The sequence below is a fragment of the Crocodylus siamensis genome, chromosome 15 (assembly GCF_052110815.1).
Source record: "Crocodylus siamensis isolate JL-2025a chromosome 15, ASM5211081v1, whole genome shotgun sequence".
NCBI classification, from domain to species: Eukaryota; Metazoa; Chordata; order Crocodylia; family Crocodylidae; genus Crocodylus; species Crocodylus siamensis.
This window is the reverse complement of record NC_143409.1, coordinates 19,869,411-19,893,514: the sequence shown is the minus strand read 5'-3', so window position 1 is coordinate 19,893,514 and position 24,104 is coordinate 19,869,411. Positions and strand designations below refer to the sequence as shown.

General features: G+C 42.1%; 1 protein-coding gene across 3 annotated transcripts in view; it reads right to left on the bottom strand.

The window, feature by feature from the left end:
• The window catches only part of SECISBP2L (SECIS binding protein 2 like), a 45,825-nt gene that overhangs the window by 5,767 nt on the left and 15,954 nt on the right, over positions 1–24,104 (bottom strand). For 2 of the 3 annotated variants that reach the window (XM_090029024.1, XM_090029022.1), the window contains 14 exons: positions 22,701–22,842; positions 17,458–17,687; positions 17,346–17,370; positions 16,307–16,422; positions 13,379–13,510; positions 12,614–12,697; positions 10,911–11,078; positions 10,618–10,759; positions 8,907–9,076; positions 6,763–6,895; positions 4,620–4,782; positions 3,778–3,998; positions 2,176–2,330; positions 13–232 (listed from right to left, as the gene is read on the bottom strand). In XM_090029024.1, coding sequence (XP_089885150.1) covers positions 13–232; positions 2,176–2,330; positions 3,778–3,998; positions 4,620–4,782; positions 6,763–6,895; positions 8,907–9,076; positions 10,618–10,759; positions 10,911–11,078; positions 12,614–12,697; positions 13,379–13,510; positions 16,307–16,422; positions 17,346–17,370; positions 17,458–17,687; positions 22,701–22,842 — 2,101 coding nt within the window. The remainder of the gene's footprint in view (positions 1–12; positions 233–2,175; positions 2,331–3,777; positions 3,999–4,619; positions 4,783–6,762; positions 6,896–8,906; positions 9,077–10,617; positions 10,760–10,910; positions 11,079–12,613; positions 12,698–13,378; positions 13,511–16,306; positions 16,423–17,345; positions 17,371–17,457; positions 17,688–22,700; positions 22,843–24,104) is intronic. The other variant, XM_090029023.1, reaches the window with a different exon arrangement.

Genomic DNA, 24,104 nt, shown 5'->3' with positions numbered 1-24,104 from the left:
CTTTTCACTTACCGTACTCCTTCTCATTCACTTCAGATATAGGTTCTGAGATAACACTACAGAATGAGATAGCACTTGCTGCAGAAGGGTTACGAGAATGTCCCATGTGATGAGGTGCCTTCTTAACATTTCTTAGGGCCTCTTCTGCCTGTTCCTGTTCCATGGCTGCAACCATATCTCTGTATGCCTTTCTGGCCTCCTCAGTCAGCGATACCAACTTATTGAATAAGTCCTACATATAAAAGCATATTTCTATTTATTAGTTCTTTACAAACAGTATTTTCACAGTATTTCTCCTTTTATCAAGTAGTCCCATACATTCAAGACCTGAATGAAAAGCTCTCTTTTCTATTGAAGTTACTCTCACATTTTCACAATTTTTTCTTTCCACTGAGATAGTTTTAGATGACACTAGAGTAGGCAGCAAAAGTTAGAATACTGATTATTTACAAGCTTACAGGAAAAATGCCATCAATTCATTTCAAACGATAGGAAAACACTTAAAAAAAATATTAAAACTGGTGTAGTTTATATTTTGCATATATGGTTTCACTAATAAGGTGACCTCCATAAATATTTTTGAATGCATTATATTATGACACATCTAGATGTGGAGAGCCAACAATCAAGCCTTCAGCCTGGACAATGGATTTGCAGAACATCTTGTACCCAAGAATAAGAAATGTTCTTATTTTGCATGTTCAAGGAGTTCAAGTAGGTTGCCAATTTCAGTAACAATATGTTTCAGGAGACACACAAAAGAATGGTAGCCCTAGCCAGTTAGGCAGCAGCTTAGCTACATTTCCCTTTGAACTGCAAGCTTTCATTCTGGACAATGCATACACCTACTTAGTAGAGCTGTGCAAAGCTTTGGTCCCTGATTCAATTCAGCGACCAAATCTCTGAATTGAATCAGGAGACGCTTTAAATCTCTCTGAATCAATTCGGCAAGATTCAGACATTGACACAGCTTTAAATGTTTTTTCTGTATACTTCTAGGTAGCAGGGGCTCGTGAGTGCTGTAATGCTGGGGTGCACAAAGCATCCCACAGAAGTGCAGTGGGCTCTCCAGCGCACTTGGCAGCAGACCCCAAAGTGGACCAGAAACACTTCTCAATCTGCCACAGAGTGAGCAGGCCCCCCCACCCCGTGACCTCCTGGCTTGGCAAATGGTGTCTCCTGGGTCTGGGGGGGTGGTACCCAGGGTCCCCCCATGGCCCATCATCAAGCTCCCTGGCAGACCCAGGAGCGGACCAGAAGTACTTCCGGTCCACTTCTGGGTTCACTGCTGAGCACGTGGACGGTCCCCCTGCACTCCTGTGGGATGCTCCATCCACCTCAGCAATGCAGCAAAAGCTGCACTGCTACCTCTAGGCATGCAGAAAAAAAACCATTTAAACAATGTCTGTGTTGCTGAGGCTCCGAATCAGCATCGAATCTTCAGATTCGGCCAAACTGAATCAGGGACAGTGATCCAAGTCAACGAATTGAATCACTGTCCCTGATCCGGGCCGAATCTGAATCACACCCCTACTACTTAGTGCTGACAAATAAGTATTATGATGATGCAATATATATATTATTTACATAAAACAGCTTTTCCACTCCCTTTGCCCCAAATAAAATTTAAATAAATAAAATCAATCAAACCCACACAAGTTTTAGTGCAGACTGTACCTACTGTCCATCTGGAGGACAGGATTGGTTATGTCACAAACTAAGACAACACGCTGCAAGCACAGGTCACATTCAGTAAGTCAGCACACTACCCCCAACATAATTTCTTGCCAAATGAAGCAAGAGATAATCCTGTGATGCAAGGAAAGGGAGTGTTAGGGCCCTACTAGATTTCCTCATTACCAGTGATCCCCTCAAGGAGTCTGCAAGTCTGGTCCAAATATTTCTTTTTTTCTTTTTTTTGTGGGGAGGGGGGGAGTGACAGCAAATCTAACATTAAATGAACATGCACTGGCCTATCAGTTCTGCAGAGATACAGTTTTGAACATTGACCAATGTGAAATTGGCCTCTGGGGCCTGTTAATCAATACCCTGCATATTTACTACAGAGGTTTTGCAAGCTCAAGAACAATAAAGTTTTGCTCAAATGCATCATATGAAAAAAAAAGAAAAGGATATTCACTAATTTCAGCCATTCTGCAGACACAGTTCACCTACCTCAGCACCTGAATAGTTGAAGATTCCCACCACACTAACAGGAACTAACTTGTTCACACAACGACCAAGAGCTTTGCGTCCAAGGGCAAAGACAAAAGGAATTTCCTGTTCCCGTGCCATGGCTATTACATTATACAGAGCCTCATCCAATCCACCTTAGGAGAAAAGACATTGAAAGCTGAAGTGCAGAATAATTATCAGGAATGATACACTTGGATTCAAGTCTGCATCCCATAATGTGTGCACATCTTAAACAGCTAAAAACTTCTGTATATACAACCACAAGTTGTTTAATTTAAACCACTTGCTGGAGGGGTGGGGGAAGGGAGAGGGGAAAACAAAAGTCAGCAAATAAATATCTTTGTACAAGCAGTAATGCTGTGAAGACAGCGTTAAAAAAAATTAAAATTAGATGAGTCTTGTACACTAAAGTACTGCTTGTTCTGCTGGAGTACATGGACACTAATCTGTACACCTGGGCATGTTCTATACCCAACTCTGTGGCCAACAGCAATATAGCCGCAGGCACTCTCAGAAGGAGCTATCTGCGATTCAGCAGAACTTTCCCTTCTCTTCCATATTCTCAGGAAATTAGTTGCTTTGTGGTGACGGCCAAAATACACTAGACATGAGAGGTAAACACAGACAAGTAAAATTCCTGGTGAAAACACTTTAGACAACTAATAGGAAAATGACTGATGAGGACTACAATCAAAATATCACTTTTTTCTTTCTTACATTAAAAAAAAAGGAAAGTCAGGGTGTCAAACTCCTTTGGCCCCATGGGCCAAATGAATGGTGCATGACCAATCCATGGGCTGTGGGAACAGGGCAGAGACAATCCCACAAGCTGGACTGAGCCCACAGACTCCCACCTTCATCCTCAACATGCCACATCCAGCACCCACAGCACTTGCTCTCGCCAGTCCAGGACCATGCTCCTGATTGGAGCAGGTATCACAGGTGACACTCACAGACTGGCCATTGTAGGCACTGGATCCATCATACAAGAGGGGGTGGGCTCACAGGATCCCACCTCTAGCACCCGCAACTCTAGGACCTGCACCTAATGTGGCACCTGCCCTGAATGACTGGAATGGATGCTCTGTGCAGCTTGTGTCCCAGACCAGCTGGAGTGGGGGCATGGGGTGATCCCAGACTAGCCCTCTGTGGGTACTGCATGTAGCACAGGTTCTAAAGCAGGCACATGCTCCAGCGGTCCAGCACTCACTGTATATAGTTTGAGGGTCAGCTCAAGACCCAGGGCCAGCAGCAGGGGCCAGATGATGGGGCTCTACAGTCCGGATGTGGCCCATATTTTTGACACCGCCGATGTAAACTATATGCTGTTAAAAGGTTAGATACAGCCATGCTAGATTTCCATCTAAACTATACAACATGGGCTACTTTCTTGTAGTCATAACAGAAGAAATAAAGGGCAGAGCAATATGAACTCATTTTACAAAGAAGAGGTAAGAGGCCATTCCATTCCCTGGGACAACAAATGTTTTAATAAGGAGTTACCAGTAGGGTGACACTAGGGAAAATGCAACATACACACACCAATTAAAAATTCAATCGTTTCATCGAAAGCCCACATACCTTTTGATTGGATTTTTTCACAGTTTGGAGAAATTATCACACATTTGATCTTGTTTAACTTCATATGCTTAGTAACTTCTCGCAGACCCATAACAAGCCTCCTCCTTGCTTTAGCTCTCATTGGATCCTTTTGGTAAATTCGTTCCTGGAAGCTGACAAGCTCTTGCAATAGCAGAGTTACACATTCATCTATTTCTTTACTTAGGACTTGATTGCAATATCTGTCAATTCAGAAAACACTGCGTTTTAGCACATAGTGCACACAACACTAGTTCACTGACATACAAAAAACTTTTCTTTCTAAGAAAAATATTACCAAAACATTTTACTTCCTTTATATGCGTTACTTAGTTTATAAATGCATTTTTATTTAGGAAAATAAAGTGTATACCTGGAAAGATGTAAAGATTTTTCAAATTTATTTCAAATATAATAATAATCAACTGTATTCAGTCAAAATACTACCTGTCCCAAATATGAAGCAACAGAAAATAAAATTAATGGCACAATTGATTATTTCTTGATATAAAATCAACAGAAGAGGCATTAGTATGTGGTTACAGGTAATTCAACAGCACTGAAGTTTGACTGTGTTACAGTTTCCAACTCCCAAATCTCAAAATAGCTTCTCCCTCCCAGTAAAATGTATTGGTTTTTAAGACCTTCAAAAGTGATCTCTGCCTAGTTAATGCTCCCCAGCCCCACAGAAAACACCACCCTCCTTGAAATAAGCTCCTCTAAATTATAACCTATCCTGTGACAAGCAAGAAAGAACAAGTGCCAAATGTCAGGAATAAATGCATGTTTGCACTGGGTACAAGATACTTATAGAAAGTGCTTACTCTCTGAATCTTTTGCTGTGAATTTTCGTTATTGCTGAAGATGCCATGGGACTACCTATCCCCGAACTAGCAGGGGAGCCTTGTGATACTGGAGTCATGCAATATGGAGAGTTCTGACTTGCTGGAGAGAGCGAAGTATCACTAGGCATACTTAGTCCAGTTTCTGAAATAAATGGATTATAGCTTTGAAACATAAAATACCTTTACATACAAAATCCAAAGTTTAAAACAGTATTATAATAATAAATGGAACTTATCACCTCTCTCTCTACACCACTATCAATGTGATCATTTGCATGCACTGAGCAGAATTCTCATACCATATCCATTTACCTGATTTTTGCACATATTTCAACTTTCAAGAACTTAACATTTGCTATAAATACTACTGAACAAAAAGACAAGATCTGCACTGAGGAAGCAGCAAAAGAAAAGAGGCCACCAAGATATAAACAACATGAAGTAACAAGTTTATGCAACTGGATTCCTTCCTAAGGAGAATGAGCCCTCAAGAGAGAGGATCTGAAAAACAGAAGAGTGGGCTGTCTCCCAAAAGCAAAAGACAGAGGACACAGACATGATGAGACTGAAGGGAACCCTGACAGATGCTGGCAAGGATCCAGTAAGGACCCACATCAAGCAAGCCCAGTTGATTTCACCATAGCTCCCTCCCAGCGCTGCCACCTGCCTGCCTGGCACAGCCCCAGCTCTTCCCAGCTCAGCCCCCGCCTCCCTCTACGCACTGGGCAGGCAGGTGGCGGCAGTGCTCGGAGGGAGCTATGGCGAAATCTGGGGTGGTTGCAGCCCCCTCTGTAGCCCCCGCCTTGAGTCCAGCCCTTGACAAGAAGAGCCAGGCACAGTCCCAGCTCCAGCCCACAGCTGCAGCCTGCCTGCCCCCAGAGATCCAGGGGCACATGCCCCCCTGCCCCCCATGCCCTTCCGGGGCACAAGCAGCAGTGGGAGACCCCCCCGCCCCACCCCAGCTGGGCAGCACCTGCTCCTGCCCCCTCCCTCATTGGGGGCAGGGAGTGATGTTGATTCCCTCGGCAGCCATGGGGGTTAGGTTCCTGAAAGTTCCCATTGTTGGCAAACTGGCAGGGCCAGGGGAGCAGAGGCTGTGGGTGGGAGGTGAGGGGCACCAGCAAGGCTGGGGGGGGGGGGGGGGGGGGGGGGAGGAAGGAAACTGAGAGGCATAAGCAGGGCCAGGGGGACCGTGGGGGGGTATTTTCAGACTGTACTCCCCACCTTCTCTGAAGTGTGGATACTCAAAACCATGGTTAGTGAGGGAAACCTGTACAGACACTTTTCTTTATGAAAATCAGTACCAATCCGATATCCAATATTAGAGGTGCACTGATACATTTTTTAGACTTAGGCTACATTTTGTTGACCTAGATCAGGCTTTTTAAAAATTCCCACTACATTGAAGAGGGACCTAGTCTTGGATTTGAGTGCATATTAAACACATGTACTCACAAGTGAAATACTTTGAGAAATGAGTGCTAAGTGAATAGTAGATTATTGAAGTTGGAAGCAAGGTTTGAACCATTTACCAACTCCAAATATTACAGAACAGCTTATGAGAAGGCCCCACAGAAATTCAAGTTAGAAGTGGCAATGACTAAGTTGAAGTTTTTACCAGATGTCAGAAAAAAAAAAAAAAAAAGCTTTTTAATAGGGTGGCCCAGGAGAAAGAAGCAACTCAAATGAAGTGTGAGACTTAGTATTCTAGTCATTTAAACTAGACTCAATGAGACTGGGAAGAATCTTACATATTGGATGACCTAGAATATAAGCCTTCTGGACAAATTTCTAGCACCTCAGAAGGGAAATAGACAGTCAGTGTACAGGCAGCCCCACTTAGTGCTCCTAATTGGTTCCCGAAACAATGAGCATTAAGTGAAATCATAAGTATTTGACGACCTAAGATGGCACCTGCAATTGTTTTTAATGACCCAAGATAGTGACTGTGAGCGTTAATGAAACTCGCTGAGTGCTAAGTGAAATCAGGTATCAATTTAAAATGAGGTGTTATAGCCGAATAGTGCTAAGTGAAATAGTGTTAAGTGGGGGGTGCCTGTATAACAAGCTAACATCAGTGAAATGTAATATAAAAGGGTTATAAAAATGTAAGAGTTCTTACCTTCTTGTGAGGCTATCTCCTGAGACTGGTCAGAAGTTAAACTTATTTGAACCTCTTTCTGTTCATCAGATCCTAGAAGACTGTGATCCACAGTTGAACGACCTTTCTTTTCTTCTCTCTCTTTTAAAATGATCTAGAAACAAAGATACAAACTTTCAATCAATTAGAAACCTGCAGGTTATAGATTTCTACAGTGGAGCAAGATACTTCCATTACACAAAAATGCTGGGTTTACTTTCAGTGTTACTACGTCAAAATGTCTTAGCACAACTTAAACTACCCATTTAAGAAGTCCTTAACTGATGGACGATACAAGGAAAATTTATTTTAAAAAGTTTCCACCATGTATGAACACATGTTTATGTTATAAGCACTGCTGCTGGGAGGAGGTTTCACAGCTTTTGTTTTAAATACTTTCCAACTTCCGTATGGAAAGAACATTCACTTTTCTCACTACTTCTCACTCCCACTCTTGGTAATATACCTGGTGCACGAACATAATAAAAAAACCCAACAATATAATCTTCTATTCCTTCCTGTGAAAAAGGACAATATTAAGTGCTGAAATGATGTTGACCTTTGTAGTACCAAGACAGACCAAAATAGCCAAACAAGTGTTGCAATGAAAAAAAAAAAAGAAAATCAAATGCATGGAACAGATTCTCAGCCCTGTTCCTGTCCCTTCTTTGCTGCTTTCACAGTGAGAAATGCTCATGTGAACTTTCCAACCCATCACCTGGCATAGGAGAATCCATGCATAGCAAGGTCAGAGTAAAGAGTAACCTGCTATACATCACTTGCTTTTGGCCCCCATTGCTAGTGGAAGGGCTGTTCCCAGGGAATATCAGAAGCATACTGCAGCCATTAAATCCGGAAGATCACGAGAAAGCCATTCCTTGCGGTGCATGATGAAACATCTTTAGATGACCCCAAATTTGCCAAAGATTAGGGGATCACAACTGGAGCTTAATCAAGTCTTTGCTCTCTAAACCAGGGATTGACAACCTTCTGCCACTAGAGGCTGCTGTTTGTGATGCCACTGTGGGCTTCAAACCTCTGCATGCCCACCCATCAGCAGATGCTGAGCCTGGGGATGCCTCTGCTGCCATGGCTGGAACATGCTGCTGATTCCCTGACAGGTTCAAATGTCCTTATGGGCTGGATTTGGCCTGCAGATCAAAGTTTGCTAATCCCTGTTCTGCAGCCTTCGAGTCCCACGCTGCCAGGACAGAAGATCTGACCATATAAATTCAGGATATGATCATCACAGAAAGCTTATTTCTATCAAAAAGCATCTCAATCTCATCCTGGGCTTCACAACAAAACTAACATGGTCTTGCAAAAATTCTACCTGGCCATTTCAAGATCAGGTCAAAGCTTTGTCACTGAAACCTGATGTGTACTGCACTGGCGCATGGCATGCTGCACCATACTTGTGTCAGTCTTAAACGTGAGAAGACACAATGTTCATTTGCATTTAGGTAAAATGTATTAATGTAACCTTTTGAAAAAACAGTTAGTTATCAAAGCAGCAAAAACACCCTCATGCAGGTGTCAGCAGCCTTTTGCTGGCATGGGCCAGAGCTTGCAACCTGGCCCTGGCAGCAGGCCAGAAGCTCCCCAAATGACCAGTTGCTTGTATTCATAATTGCTGCAGATCTGCAACACCTGTAGCTAGGGGAGTGCAGACATGGTAGAGGGAAACGCTGCAAAGGGGGTGCGTAGCACCACCACAGCTCCATGTTGGTGAGCTCTCCTACCAGACTAGACCTCTGGGGGCGGAACCTGGCCCGTGGACCATAGGTTGTTGACTTTTGCCTCAGTGCTTTACATACTAGAAAGCACCAATGTAGATTGATTTCTACCAATCAGTCACAACAGTGTAGCTACTTATTCTACACAAATGAACCTCTGTTCAATCTAGTTATTTAAATACTTCCTTGCAACTGCTTTAAAATGTACAAGTAAAATGACAGAGCAAGACAATGACACAGGTCTCAGGACTAAATTCGGGAATGCAAGCATCTCAGTCCTATACTCTATGCCACCAGACAACAGCTAAAAATTACTGAAATAATTATGCCAAGTCATTTTATTTCTCAAATCCTGAAACACGACAGTTTTCAAGAGGTTGTGCCATTTACCTTTTTAAGTGCTGTAGGACGTTTCAGTTTTGCTATCTCTCGCTCTTTTCCTCTTTTTACTTTTGGAGCAGTTGAGTCCAAAGGATTAAGGCAACCCATAGATGGCTGTCCCTTAGTTAATGATTTTCTGTTGGCTGATTCTTTGGTATGAAAAGGAACAGCACTGCCAACTAAATATAAGCAATTACATATTATTCTCAGTGAAAGACACTGCTGAAAGGAAACTGACATTTCAGTATTTCCACTAATGACTTCTCAAAAAACATTTTCCTTCCTTGGAAAAAGCAGTGCACAATGACAGGAAAATCACATCACCAAGTGCTTCTGATTCCAGATGATTTAAGTTTTAATTCAATTGAGCTTCGCGTTTTAGGAAAAAGAGTCAATAACTGACTCCAGGAAAATAAACATACATGTAGAGCATTAAACCACCCCCCCCGAGGATTAGGAGGGCAACTCCTTCAAGTGTCTACTGTAATCCAATTATGTAGAATAGTAAGATTCCCACTACATAAAATATCCTGTATCTAGACATGGATACTGAATCAGCAAATACATGTATTAGTTGGCATAACAGAATAAATCTTTCCTCCTTCTTAACTTCACATTTTTCTAAAGAAGAAATTAGATGTTTCCATGTGGTACCAGGACAAAACACATGTTTTATAAATGAAGATGACATCAGAATATATCTAAGAGCTTTGCAGAACTGCTGGATACAGCCTTGCTAAATCAGAATTTATGACTAGAAGACACCCTGAAAATGTGAGCACTGCAAAGTAGCAAGCAAGTTACCATGTCTATTATCAGGTTGCATTTGGTTCACTTCTCAGGAACAGGATAGCAGAGTGGTGGCTCAACCTTTTTGGTCCATAGCCCGGATGGGCAGTTCCCAGGCTGTCCACAGGCTGGAGGTCCCAATTCAGCACAGGGCAGTTGTGGCAGAGGGTGTGTGTGTGTCTGTCTGTGTGTGTGTCTGTGTAAGGGGGGGCATCCTGACTCCAACCTGGCCCCGCCAAGGGCCAGTGATGAGGGAAGGGTTGTGGCCAAGCCCCACAGGAAAGTGGGGCCATGGCTCAGCCCCAACCTAGCCCCATGGGTGGAAGGGAGCTTGAGCCAGCCACAACCCAACCCCAGCAGGAGAGCGGGCAGGGCCCAGCCCTATCCAGCCTGCGGGAGGGGCAGGGTATGGCTTCATCCAGCCAAAGGGTTGTGGGAAGGGGGCATGACCTGGCTCTAACATGCTGCACAGGGCTCAGGGTTTGGGAATTTGGCAGCGGGGAAGGGTGGCTGTATTTACTGCCACTACTACTCTGCCACCGAGCTTCCTTGTCTGTGGGAAGCCCTGCAGCCCACATTGGGCCTGCAGGCTGGAGGCTGAGAACCCCAGGGTTAGCATTATTGAAAGTAGTGGATAAAACTGCCATTTTAGTAAACATTTGTCAGTTTATAAGATGGAAATTCATTATTGTATCCCAAGTGGCACAGCAGTACCTAAAAGTGCAGGGATTAAGAAAGTGCAATTTTTGAAGTAGTTTATAGTTAATACATTGCAAACTGATTAAGTTTTAAAATATTGTGAGCCTTGTTTAAAATATCCATAACCTTACAGAAATGCAACCATCATATGAGAAACTTCACCAAATTCAGAATGATCATATTCTGACACTCAAAACAGGTGCTAGGCAAAACTAGATTTAGTCAGACATACCGGTGTATGAGAGAGGTCTAGTGTTAGTGATCTGACGGGCTTTCATTGCTTGCTGCTGTTTCTCGAGAGCTGCTAACATGTCCCCCAAGTCTAACTGCACAGGAGTTTTACTCTTCTTTCCAGCTGCTTTTGATAAAGCCTCCTGTAACATGAACACCGTATACCGTTTCTGTGTCTGTGTACCAAATGAGCTAAAAAGAGCAACCGTTTTAAAAAAGATAACACTAACTCCAATGTGTTAAAGAATTATCACACCCCATCACCATCCACAACAATATGAAACAATTTGAGACCTGAAGTTTCTTTTGCTCCATGCTTATTTCAGAGTATTCTTGAGCTGTGGCAAGTGCTGCTGCCAAGGCTTTCTTCTTCTGACTTTTTGCACGTTTGGGTACAGAAGTCGTAATAGGAATGGGAGTCTGGACTATGTTGATTGGAGAATTTTCAGGCAAGTCATCCAGCTAAGGTTGTAAAAAAAAGCACACACACGTTATTAACGGCTGTTACAGCATGAAAAATAATTACTTATGTGATAGGATAATAAAGGATTGACTTAAGGTGACTATTAGGCATTCTCCAGTACCATATTCCCTATGGGAAGAATTAAAATTCAGCTACTATATAGAAAGTCAGAAAGTTTAAAGGATTAAAAAGAAGTTTAATTCTGCATAGCACTTTACCTTTATTCTGAAAGATACCCATTTTTGGGTATTTTGGAAGGAGTTTGTCTTCTTGTGTTATCTTATTGGAATATTTTATTTTGTTTTTTTATAGGCTATTTTGTGCCTGAGCCCTTTTTGAGGAAACTAAAGGCTACAAAATCTAAGTAAATAAAATAGATATTAACTGCATTTACATCCTAATAATTATTACAGGCTTATTTCAACATGAGATATTTGTCCAATTGACTCAAACAGGATTTGACTTTCTGGCAATGACATTTAAAAAACACACAATATATTTTAAATACAAAATTTTGCACCAAACAACTGCACACTGAACAATTTTCAAACATGAGAAGCACAAATCAAGCAAGCTCTGTAGATGTCAGTCTAAGATTGTATTTTTTGTGCCATGATTTAACAAAACTGTTGAGATCCATTACTAAGGGAAAATTCAATTTCTTAATTCTTTATTTTATGCTGAATTTTCTTATGAAATATTCAGTCTCTAGCCCCTCCTCCAATGAAGCTTAAACTGAATGCCTTGCTTTGGTTTGTACATCAAGGACAAAAAATGCCTAATACAGATTAAACAGTTAATACAGTTTCTTGAGTCCAGTGCTCTGTGATGACTCATTAGTAGCCAAACTTACTGAACATTTGTTTGGGTCCTCCACAAACAGTAGTCATTTTAAAAACAATTAAAAAAAATATGAAAAAAACCCAAATCAGGCAGTGTAACTTTAACCACTTTTAAGACCGGTTATTTTTTAATCCGATAAACTAACATTCAAATAAAATGCATCACTGAACATAAGTGATGCTGCAAAACCTCTTAGCTTTTCCTCTAATTAACTATATTAAAATATATTTTAATTTACAACACACTAGAATATGTAAACTAATTAGCTTCATTCTTAGAAGCATTTTTCCTTCAACTGTTCCCCTAATATTATCATGAACTTTTTCCTTACAGCGCCTTTCAATGTTTTTTCCTTAAGTGATTTTTAAAAATGTGTTCCCATATACATCATATAGCACCACTGTTGTTAAACAGCTTTGGAAAATAAAAAATCAAAGGTTTTGGCTTTTTAATGCTGTTTTTCAAGTGCTATTTTAGTTAGAGGGAAGCGCTAATAAAAGACATATTAGAAAGGCATTTCCACAGAAATTTATGGGAATTTATATGTTCCGCATTTTTCAACAATTTTACCTTTTCCCCTCTTCAGACGGCTTAGAGACTTTCATACACTATTTCCAAATCGAGACCCTAAACAAACTTGTTTTAAGAAAAAGAAATTTATTTCAGAAACATCACAAGAACTTTTACTCACTACTTTTGGTGTAATTTTTTGCTGAATGCCACCACCTTTACCACTTCCATTGTCACTGTTTAATTCTGGAAATTCATCTTCATCCTAAATGAAGATTATGCATATTAAAATGAAAGTTTTCAAAATGAAGGTCACCTTTACATGTCCAATCAAGAGTATTAAACTTGAATGGGAAAAAAAACCCCAATCAAATCTGTTTCAACTAACTGAACTATATATCACTTTGTAACAAAGCAAATACTCAAATCCTAAAAAAAACCAACCAAACAAAAAAAAAAAAAAACTGACAAGAGAAATAATTACAAGTTTATAGTCTTCTTGTAACTGATCAGCTTCAGAAATATTTTGACAGATGATTCTAGATTATGCTGCGGCAGCAATCAGGAAGATGCCCATTCAAGCAGAAAGTCTGAATACTAACAGCTTTCAAAATACAAGCACTAAGTAGTACAATATGTTAAATAAATGGCAATTCTAGAGAAAGACATTGAGATGATTTACCATTCTAACAACTAAATAAAAATGAAGTACGCTTTGACTAAATTGAATATAAGTTGTTTAAAAGACAACCCTCCCCCAAGAAATCCCCCATCAGTATGCATATAAGCTAGATGTACAATGCATATTATGAAATCTGTTTTTTTTTATCTGTTATTATGGAACTCTGAAGTTAACTTGCAGCCAGAAGTATCACCCATTCAACATTATTAGACCTTATCTGCATCTGCTTGCGAGTGTAAAAGCAATATAAATATAGAAAAATACCTCAAAATATAATGATTCAGGGCTTGGTTCAGTTCTACTCAACTGGTTGGTTGTTAAGGGCTTCTCATGCCTTTTTTGCAACTTCTGCCGTCTTTCTGAAGACGTGCTATGACCCCTGCATCTGAAACCAGTCTAAAAGCAAGAAAGTTAGAATTAATATTATTAAAATGTATTTAATTTAGTAAGTTTATAGACAAGCAAACAAAATGCAGCTAAATTAAAAGGGGACAGAGACTTGCCATATAGTAGATGCCCTGAATTAACTGTCTAGCTGTTTTTACCCCACACAAAGAGCAAACTAAACCATGCGCTTAGCAGAAAATGGCAGATGCGGCCAAGATTCCCCACCCAGCCGCGTGCCTTGACAGCATCGCTCAGGCCAGCCTCCATAGAAACACTGAGCCCATGCTGCCACAGCCCCACTGTTCCTGGGATCTTCATGGGAATGAACAGGAGTGACACAGGTAGGAGCTGCTGGGAAATGGAGTCTGTCGTGGGCCCAATCCAGACCACTGCCTGGACTTTGCCCGTTCCTGCAATAAGGCAAGAGCCAGGAGGTGGTTACAAAAAAACTCTATGTTTCCTCAATGAAAAGCTTCTCTCCAATATTATTCACCCACCAATAATAATGTACAACATTGCTCATACAATCAGTAATATTAATACAAAGTACCATGTTTAAACAACATCCCACTCTCCTGAGCTGTGGGAGATCCATGTTCAAGTCTCCATTTTGATAAAGTAGGTTTCCATCTCTCCTACTTAAGCTTTTTGTACTTTATTTAAATCAATATTTGCTGGACGAGAGAGAGAGAGAGATTGTAGCCTAGTAGAGAACCAGAGCGAGAGATTGTAGCCTAGTAGAGAACCAGAGCAACTAGACCAGACTGAAACCCAGGCCTCCCACACAGAAGGAGAGTGACCTACCTGCTACGCTATTGCTTGTTCTCTCTCACTCCCCAAAAGAGCTAAGCTGTCTTTGAAAGAAAAAAAAAAAGCCTGAAAAGGTATCCATTTTATCCCAGCAAGGAATAAAACCAAGGAACTAAAACATCACTATCCTTTTCTCTTCTCTTTCCTTTGTTTTCTGGCCTATCCTCATTCATATTCTGTTCAGTCCTTCACCAATAATGCACAAAAAGCTTTTAATCTCTTGGCCTGATTGCACAAGTAAAGATTCCCACCACTCCTTGAGCAGAATTTAAATTCTCATGCTGGCAGCTCCGTCAGTTCAACTGCTTGCACACTTTACCTTGTGTAACCAATGCAGTTAAGAGAAGCAAAAGACTGCCCACTTATGAGCATCACAGCAGAGTCAAGCATGAGAAGCACTGACAGAGAAGGAGGCATGTTCCAAGTGGCTAGAGATCCAAATATCCTACAGCTTTCTGAATGAGTTTTTGCTGGTAAGGTTCCACTTAAGAAAGAAGCAAGTTAAATCTATGCTCTTAACTGCTGCCCTTTTGTTGCAGTGTTTCAAAGACAACTTCTCCTTAAGGTTCAAAGAGCTGGACTGAAATCAGGTATGTTTTATAGCTCTGTGCCAGGTCTGTTTCATTTGGCACTTTCCCTGTAATCTTAAAGTCAGTCAAACTGACATTTCATAAAAAAAAAAGGGTGGTGCCCCTTCTCTTCACCTGGCACACCCAGAGGCACTGACCAGGAATATAGTGTCAACACTGGCTCTGCCTCACTCTCAAAACTGTTCTCAAAAAAAATAAGCCCCCTCTATGAGCTCCTTCTGTCTCTTAAAAGCCTTCACAGCTCCAAACCTCAGACTGAGGCAGCAAAGTTGCTCTCGCACTCAAATGCTGTGCCCAAGGTCCATCTCAGCATACCGGAAAGCAGCAGAATGGGATGACCCCATAGCACCCTCACTACCTAGATCCAGGCTTGAAGTGGGGTGGCTTGGAGTGATTAGTTTTCAAACAGCATTGACGCAAAGTAACCAGAGTATATAAGGATAATCCACAATTACTGCATTCCTAGAAGACTTAGGGGGAAATCAGTTTCTCCAATTCCAATGTTCATATACAGGAGGAGAAAAAAACATAAGATGGGGGGGGGGAAGGACACCCACTGACATACCATCTTGCACATGTGTACACACACACACACACACAACACCCTTCCCCCTCACCTGGTTTCTAATATCCAAGGGTCTTAAGGTAAACCAGTAGCTATTTTAGAATTTGCATCTTATATCAAGATTTGTACTACTGAGCCCCGATGAAAGGCTAGTGCTAACCCATAAAGAGCTACTCACTAACAATTTTTCAAATAAGTTGCCATCATTCATGAAATCATGAAATCTATGGTTTGAAAGGGCACCCCCCTCAAGCAATCCTAACATGCACCAAGATACTGAAGTAATTAAAATGCTCTAACAATTTTCTCCTAGGATAATACCTTACATAGTTTTCAGCACGCAACTATCTAATAGTCCACCTCCATAAAGAAGATTTTACAGGAATACTAACAGGGCAAAACTCCCACAAATATAACAGAGCTCAGCAACTTTAGGTCAGTCAACAGGAACGGGGACTTCATGTACCAAAATATTTGTGATTTCTTTAACCATCAAACAAACGTTAACATGAGCTTTATTTCACTCAGATTGTTTAAGGCATTCATTAAACACTCCATATAGTACATATAAATTGTTATGCTAATTATTCTATAGAGGTATCTTAATTTCACAAACTACTTTACAAATATACGTTCCTTAATTGCAGATTATAGACTTTACTTATGTTTGGCAGAGATTATGTCAATACCTAGATTATGTCAATAAACAGTGTTTAAACAGCCATGCAGTTTTGCTCCCTTTTATTCCATTTTCAGTCACTATTTAATGTATGTTAATTCTTAATGATCTGAGGTACAATTTACAAAAAAACTAAAAAAAAATTAATTAAAAATAGGTACCTGCAAACAATCTCTCTGTTCAGCTTGCCTTCCACTTCTAGAAAACGTCTGAGTTTTTTCTATCCAAGGTTTTTTTTGAATTGCCTGGCAATTTACATTAGTCCAACTTAGACCAGCTGAAAGAAAGATACAAAAAAAGACAGATATAAAAAGCATGTGATTATTGCAGAACTTACTATGCTGATCAAGTACTACCAGATACCACAGAAAAGAAAAATATTTTTAAAAAAACATTGATGCAATTCCTGTAACTGAAAAATTCACTTCCATGCCTATAACTCTCAAATTTGGTAAAACTGTTTTTAAGAACAGAATACTGCCAATAGGCCTTCAACTGCCAGATGTCAAATTTCGTTATTCTGGTAGACAGGGTTCAAATTATACTTTGGCTCTTGGGGTGGGGGGAAGCCTGCAAAAATAAATTATACCAGTTCATTGATTAACAAGTCCACCTAGGTGAAAGAGCAATCTGATCAGAGATCTCCCCCAAGCTCTCGTTTAATTTGCACCCTGCTGGTAGGCACACCAGGTAATAGTGACCTTAGACTGGTTTTGTACTTGGCTAAAGTTCAGTCCTATAAGTGATGGCCACACTCTTCACCTTTTCTGTCAACTGTTTTAAGAGTTGAGTTTAGTGCAGCTGCTACATAGTGATTACTTTTTGGGTACAATACTACTCAAAACCCTTGATCAAGATAAAAGCTGTACTGTTCTGTGTTATACAACGAAAGACAATTGTTGCGCCAAGTAGGTTATCTGGCAGAGATGCGATACAATAGGTGGGGTACAAAACAAAAAAAAAAAAATTGTGAAGGATAAAGCATGACAGTAATATGAATACATTATTGTTATCCAGTGTTATCATGAGGCATCGAAATTACCAGTAAAGACATCTCTTCCAAAGGAATTTGACAGAGCTCAGAAAAAACAAGCCACGAAGACCAAGAAAACGCACTAGCAAAATGTAGAAAGACAATGTGACATTGAAAATATGACACATATTGTAGACTTTCTTTGCAAATAAAAACCAAAACCATACCTGCATTTATTGATGGTTCTACAACCTGAAAAGGAAAAATGTACGTTTTAGAACATAAGTTTATTTTGCACCATCCTAAAGTGACCTACTCGCTTCATTGATGTTCACCTACATTAACTGCACCAGAATCTGCATTTCTTGAAGTCATGGCTACAGCCTGATTGTTGCTGTGTTTAGGACTGCAGTAACCACTATCACTGTCAATATCTGCTTCACTAGCCCCTTGCTCACTAGATGATTCTGCAGCAGGATGGGATGCTCGTCTTCGCCTGCATTTGGACTTCCATAGCATTGTAGTGGCACTCTCAGAAAGTGACTTGTTAGCTATATCTGAAGGAAAATCTGTAAGACAAAGTACAGATATGAGTAGCCATTGTTAAAAAAATATAAAAATAAATTAACATTCACAGTGAAACAAGTGCTACTGAAATCTTAGTAAATGATAGACTTTACAAGCTAGGCAAAAAACCAAAACCAACTCCCAAAAGACACCGATCTTACAGAATGAGGGGAAATCTAATTTTCAGATCATTACTAGATCTACTTGAAGCAGGAGTTGGTTAGCACTGAACAAAATGCAGCCTATTGCATAACAAGAACCTTCTAAATGAGGAAATTCAACAACACCTGGATAAGTCAAAATTGCTGTGGAGCTGCATTTTTGGTTAACATTAAGGAGCAGGATTCTTGTTGCTTTAGAGGGCAAAGGGAAACAAACAAGCACGGCAAAACATTTCAGATCATGGATTAATAAAATAAAAAAGGATAAAATCCTAACGGAGATCCTCAGATTAGATTCTCAGAAACATTCAGAAATGTATACACTGACTGGACCACAGGTGTAGAGGGCTATACCCTGTACAGGAGGGATCGTGTTGACAAAAGGGGCAGGGGTGTAGCTGTCTATGTGAAGGAAAGCTACATGTCCCTGCAAGCTGATGTTGGTGACCAGCATGGACAGCTAGAGACCCTCTGGGTAAAAATTCGTGGGGAATACAGCACAAGGGACACAACGATGGGAGTCTACTACAGACCTCCCACTCAAAGTCCTGAGCTTGACCAGGAGTTCGCCCGGGAACTGACTGAGGCCGCTTGCTCCAGGACCTTGGTTGTCATGGGTGACTTCAATTACCTGGACACCTCGTGGGAAGATCACTCAGCTAAATCCAAGAGGTTGCAAAGCTTTCTCTCGTGTGTGGATGACCTCTACCTGACTCGAGAAGTCTATGGGCCAACGAGAGGCAAAGCGCTGCTCGACCTGGTACTGGCTATGGGGGACGACCTAATCGGCGACCTAGTGATCGATGGGAAGCTGGGTGACAGCGACCACGAGCTGATCACCTTCACCATCTGCGATAGCTGGCAAGTCAGTCAGCAACACAGAAGTCCTTGACTTCAGAAAAGCCGACTTTGACAAGCTCAAGAGGCTTGTTGGTCAGGCCCTTAGGGACCACGACCCCAGGGAGATGGGAGTTCAAGAAGAGTGGTTGCTTCTCAAGGAAGCGATCCTCAGTGCACAAGCTAAATCTGTTCCAACACAGAGGAAAGGCAGCAAGAAGGCACAGCAGCCCTCCTGGCTCTCCAAGGACCTAGCAGACCTCCTATGGCTAAAAAGGAAAGCCTACAAAGGATGGAGGATGGATTCACCTCCAAGGAGGATTATTCTGCACTGGTCCAGTCCCGCAGGGAGCAAACCAGGAAAGCCAAGGTTGCAACTGAACTCCAACTAGCTTCAGGCATCAAGGACAACAAAAAGTCCTTTTTCAGATATGTGGGGAGCTGGAGGAAAAGCAAGGGCAATGTTGGACCCCTGCTAAACCAGATGGGGCAACTGACAACTGACGCCCAGGAAAAAGCCAACCTATTAAATAGGTACTTTGCATCAGTCTTTCATCAGTCTCTCATGGGATGCCCATGCCTGCTATGGGACAGGGAGATCCGGGTGAGGGGGATCCCCTACCCTCCATAAATGCTGACCTCGTGAAGGAACACCTTGAGAAGCTGGATACCTTCAAGTCAGCCGGCCCTGACAATCTGCACCCCAGGGTACTCAAGGAGCTGGCGAGCGTCATAGCCCAGCCCCTGGCACGGATGTTTGAGAACTCCTGGTGCTCTGGTGTAGTGCCCGAAGACTGGAAGAAGGCCAATGTGGTGCCGATCTTCAAGAAAGGGAGGAGAGTGGATCCGGCTAACTACAGACCCATTAGCCTGACTTCTATCCTGGGGAAGATCTTAGAAAAGTTTATGAAGGAGGCCATCCTTAAGGGACTGGCCCAGGCTAACATCCTAAGGGATAGCCAGCATGGGTTTGTTGCGGGTAGGTCTTGTTTGACCAATCTCATTTCCTTCTATGACCAGGTGACCTATCACCTGGACAAGGGAGAAGAGATTGATGTCATATAACTTGACTTCAAAAAAGCTTTGATCTGGTATCCCATGATCACCTCTTGGCCAAACTGGCCAGTTGTGGCCTTGGCTCCACCACGATCCGCTGGCTGGGAAATTGGCTCCGTGGTCGGACCCAGAGGCTTGTAATTGATGGCAGTCACTCATCATGGTGCCCTGTGACCAGTGGGGTCCCTCAAGCCTCTGTCCTTGGACCCATCCTGTTCAACATCTTTATTAATGATGTGGACATTGGAGTCAGGAGTGGACTGGCCAAGTTCGCCAATGACACCAAACTTTGGGGCAAAGCATCCACGCCAGAAGATAGGCGGGTGATCCAGGCTGACCTGGACAGGCTCAGCAAATGGGCAGATGAGAACCTGATGGTGTTTAACACCGAAAAATGGAAGGTTCTCCACCTTGGGAGGAAAAACCTGCAGCTTCCTTATAGGCTTGGCAGTGCTACATTGGATAGCACTACAGAAGAAAGAGACTTGGGGGTCATCACTGACCACAAGATGAACATGAGCCTGCAGTGCGATGCTGTGGCTAGTAAAGCGACCAAAACGCTGGCTTGCATCCATAGATGCTTCTCGAGCAAATCCCGGGACGTCATTCTCCCCTTGTACTCGGCCTTGGTGAGGCCGCAGCTGGAGTACTGCGTCCAGTTTTGGGCTCCACAATTCAAAAAGGATGTGGAGAAGCTTGAGAGAGTCCAGAGGAGAGCCACGCACATGATCAGAGGTCAGGAAAACAGATCTTACGATGACAGGCTGAGAGACATGGGACTCTTTAGCGTGGAAAAGCGTAGGCTCAGGGGTGATCTGATGGCCACCTATAAGTTTATCGGGGTGACCACCAGGATCTGGGGGAACGTTTGTTCACCAGAGCACCCCAAGGGATGACGAGGTTGAACGGTCACAAACTCCTGCAAGACCGTTTCAGGCTGGACATAAGGAAGAATTTCTTTACTGTCCGAGCCCCCAAGGTCTGGAACAGTCTGCCAGCGGAGGTGGTTCAAGCACCTACATTGAACACCTTCAAGAGCAAATTGGATGCTTACCTTGCTGGGATCCTATGACCCCAGCTGACTTCCTGCCCTTTGGGCAGGGGGCTGGACTCAATCTCCCAAGGTCCCTTCCAGCCCTGATGTCTATGAAAGACTGCTATATAATAGCTCAGCAGAACAAAGAAATCACAAGTGAAATGTTCCGTCTCTGCTTCTACCCTTGTTTTAAACCCTCATTTAGTGGGGGGGCTCCAGTGTAACTGCATTAGTGTTCCAATGAGGGGTTTGTTGCAGCCATTACCATTAGAAACCAAACAAAACAGATCTATTTCATGATGTCCCACAGGGAGCCAAACAGTGAGAAAGGGCTGTTTAAAAAGGTAGGCCATTTTTTAAAAGCTTTTTACACAAAAACTATAGAACATTAAGAGCCCATGAAATATTAAGCAGAATAGACTCAAGTTTAAAACATGTTTTACAAATCCAAGATTAAGCTTAATATCATGCAATAATTTATGTAGAGCCATTTCTTTATGGCACACTATCTTAAATCTGCAAATCAGATTTTTATTTTTATTTTAAAATAATCAAGTACAAGGCTTAGTAAATTCCAGGATAATAAATCAAGTCTACCCCACCGACCTGCTATGTGCCATAGAACATTTACATCTTAAGAATTTCACAACCATTTTGTGAAACTATATGTTTGGGAGTCAGTTACTAGTCCTGCTACTATTCGAGCTCCCGTTGATTACAGAATCCTCTGAGGAGGAGCACTTTCAACCCTCAAAGACACAGGCTGAGCTACACCCAGACTACCTCCCACATATTTGCAAAACACATTTTATGGTTAACCATTTTCACACCAAAACATATCTAAAACCATGATTCTTACCTTAAAGGTTCAAACACAAAACAAACAAAAAGGAAGAGAAAGGCATGTTTGCAGCCTAGAACTCATTAGAAGCCTTAAAACAACAGCGTGGAAACTGAATGAACAAAGGAGTGTTTGTATTCATAAGAAAGCAAACTGCTATTTCAAACTTCAGGGAGCTATTCTAAACAGTGAAAAATATGTTCATAATCACAGATCCCAAGAGTCTTTTGAACTAAAAAAAAATGTTAACATCTACAGGCTTCAGCCCATAAGACTATTTGGCTGGCTTCCCAACATACAGCCAACTGAGCAGAGTCCAAGAGAAGCCAACAGGCAGTCTTCAAACTGAGATACCACAAATACACACTTCAAACCCTGAAAAGCCATCCTCTTATCTTCTAAAGATTTTGGGTGCCCCTTGTGATCTCTGAGGTCCTCAGATAATCACAGTTGTACTAGAGATATCACAACAACTTCCACTGACATCAGTCACTTTGGAGTAAAATGTGACAGCAGGTGTGCACCTCCCACGGCAAAGACGGCGCAGAAGGGGGTGTGCTGGAGGGGAAGGGGGTGCAGACAGGACCATTCCGTTTGCTCAACTCCCCTATTCCCTCTGCCTCTCTTCCCCTCCCCCTGTACTACAGGCATGGGGCTATGCCTGCCATGACAGACTCCTGAGGGTGCAAGTGTGTGCTTGCACCATTCTGGTACCCAACCTGGAGTTGCTGCCTGGGGATGGTGCCCTGCTTCCCCCCCCCAGTTATACTTCTGGATTAACTTTGAGACTATAAATTTACTATAATTCCCCCCTCCCCACAAAGGCAGTTTAGCCTTAGCAACTGGAAGCAGTTCTACATCTCATCCAAAAGCCAGTAACTCCAGCAGCTTTGATATTCTGTAACACTGACTAAATTGACATGCTGACAAATGCCACCTGTAATGCTTCCTGCACCACTTTTTTGATACTTGTAGGCATCTGTTAGTAAATATATTGTAGGTCTAAACTGAGATAGCAACTGGATCGGAAGACAGCAATAGGCAGTTTTGACCAGTTAGTACATATATGAAGACACAACTATACCTGTTTGCTGCGCTGCATCCACCAACAATACGATTTTTGATCTATTTTCAGGGCCGGATGCACTGGTCTCTTTTTGTGTAGCTACGCTTTTCACTGGAGGCCTTTTGTTTTTTATATGTAGCTGTAACGGCTGCTGCTGCTGCTTTAAAGGATTAGCAAAATATACATGTAAGCTATAACTGCCCCACATTAGATACAATAAAGTTGTAACTGAACAAACAAAAAGCCATTTTTAAAAGTTCTAATTGAACTTTGAATACATAAATCACACAAAATAATTTAAAACAAATGATTAATTTATGGGATATATTACCCATAAAAGTTCACAGCTATTTTAGATCACATTCTACCACTGAATTGAGAAAAATACATTCTAGTACCTAATAGTTTAACATCTTTTGACATGCATAGTGTTTTAAGGAGCAAATACCTTAAAAGTCTAAGCTGACATCTTTTTTGAAGACTTCATTACCTAAGCAACCATTACTAATTTCAACCATTACGTAAAATAGAGAAGGGGAAAGATCAATATTGTGGTAAATGTTTATATAATATTTTTATTCTAGGTAAAATGCACTTTGTTCAGTAATTTGCTAACAGCAAAATATTGACAAATTTTAGAACAATTATTAAGTATATCTTAATAGACACTCCTTCCGAATAAAGGCAACAGCATTTCTGAGAGTATTAAGGAGCATAGCACATGTTGCATATCAAATTACTTACACAATATAAAAAGGGACAAAGAAAGAAACGATAAATGGTAGTCAACAACTTGTCCCAGCTCTCCACAACCAAGAAGGATCAAGAGGTGGTGACATATCTGTGTTATTATACTGCAATGGCAGGACTTTGTGCAATGTTTTGAAACACTAATTGTTTGTTACAGTAGGCCGGGGTAGGCAACATTTTTTGGCCGGGGTGCCGAAAAACACCACCATGCCTACCTTGGAAGGTGCTGGAGTGCTGGCATGCCAGAAAAACAAAATGAGGGCCGGGGGTACATGGCAAGATGCCCTGCTTGTGCTCCTTGGCCCCCACCCAGAGCCCCTGCCCTCAGCCATGCTGCCCTGTGCCCCCCAGCCAAATCTCCTGCCTGCTAGCCCTGCTGCCCCTTGCCTCCCAGCCAAAGCCCCTGACCCCCAGCCCAGGCTCTGTGGCTGCCAGCAGCTACCCTGGCTCTGGGGAGCTGCTGCCAGCCAGGAGTCCGGGCTGCTCCCAGCAAGGCATGCAGCATCCCAGCTGCCTGCTGGGAGCACAGCCCAGGCTTCTGGCTGGCAGCAGCTCCCCAGAGCTGGGGCCAGCTGCTGCCGGGAGACTCCAAACAGCTGTGCTGGGCTCCGGCATCAGCTCCGTACCAGTGCAGAGCAGGCCGTGGGGGAGGGCACCGAGGCAGCACAGCCC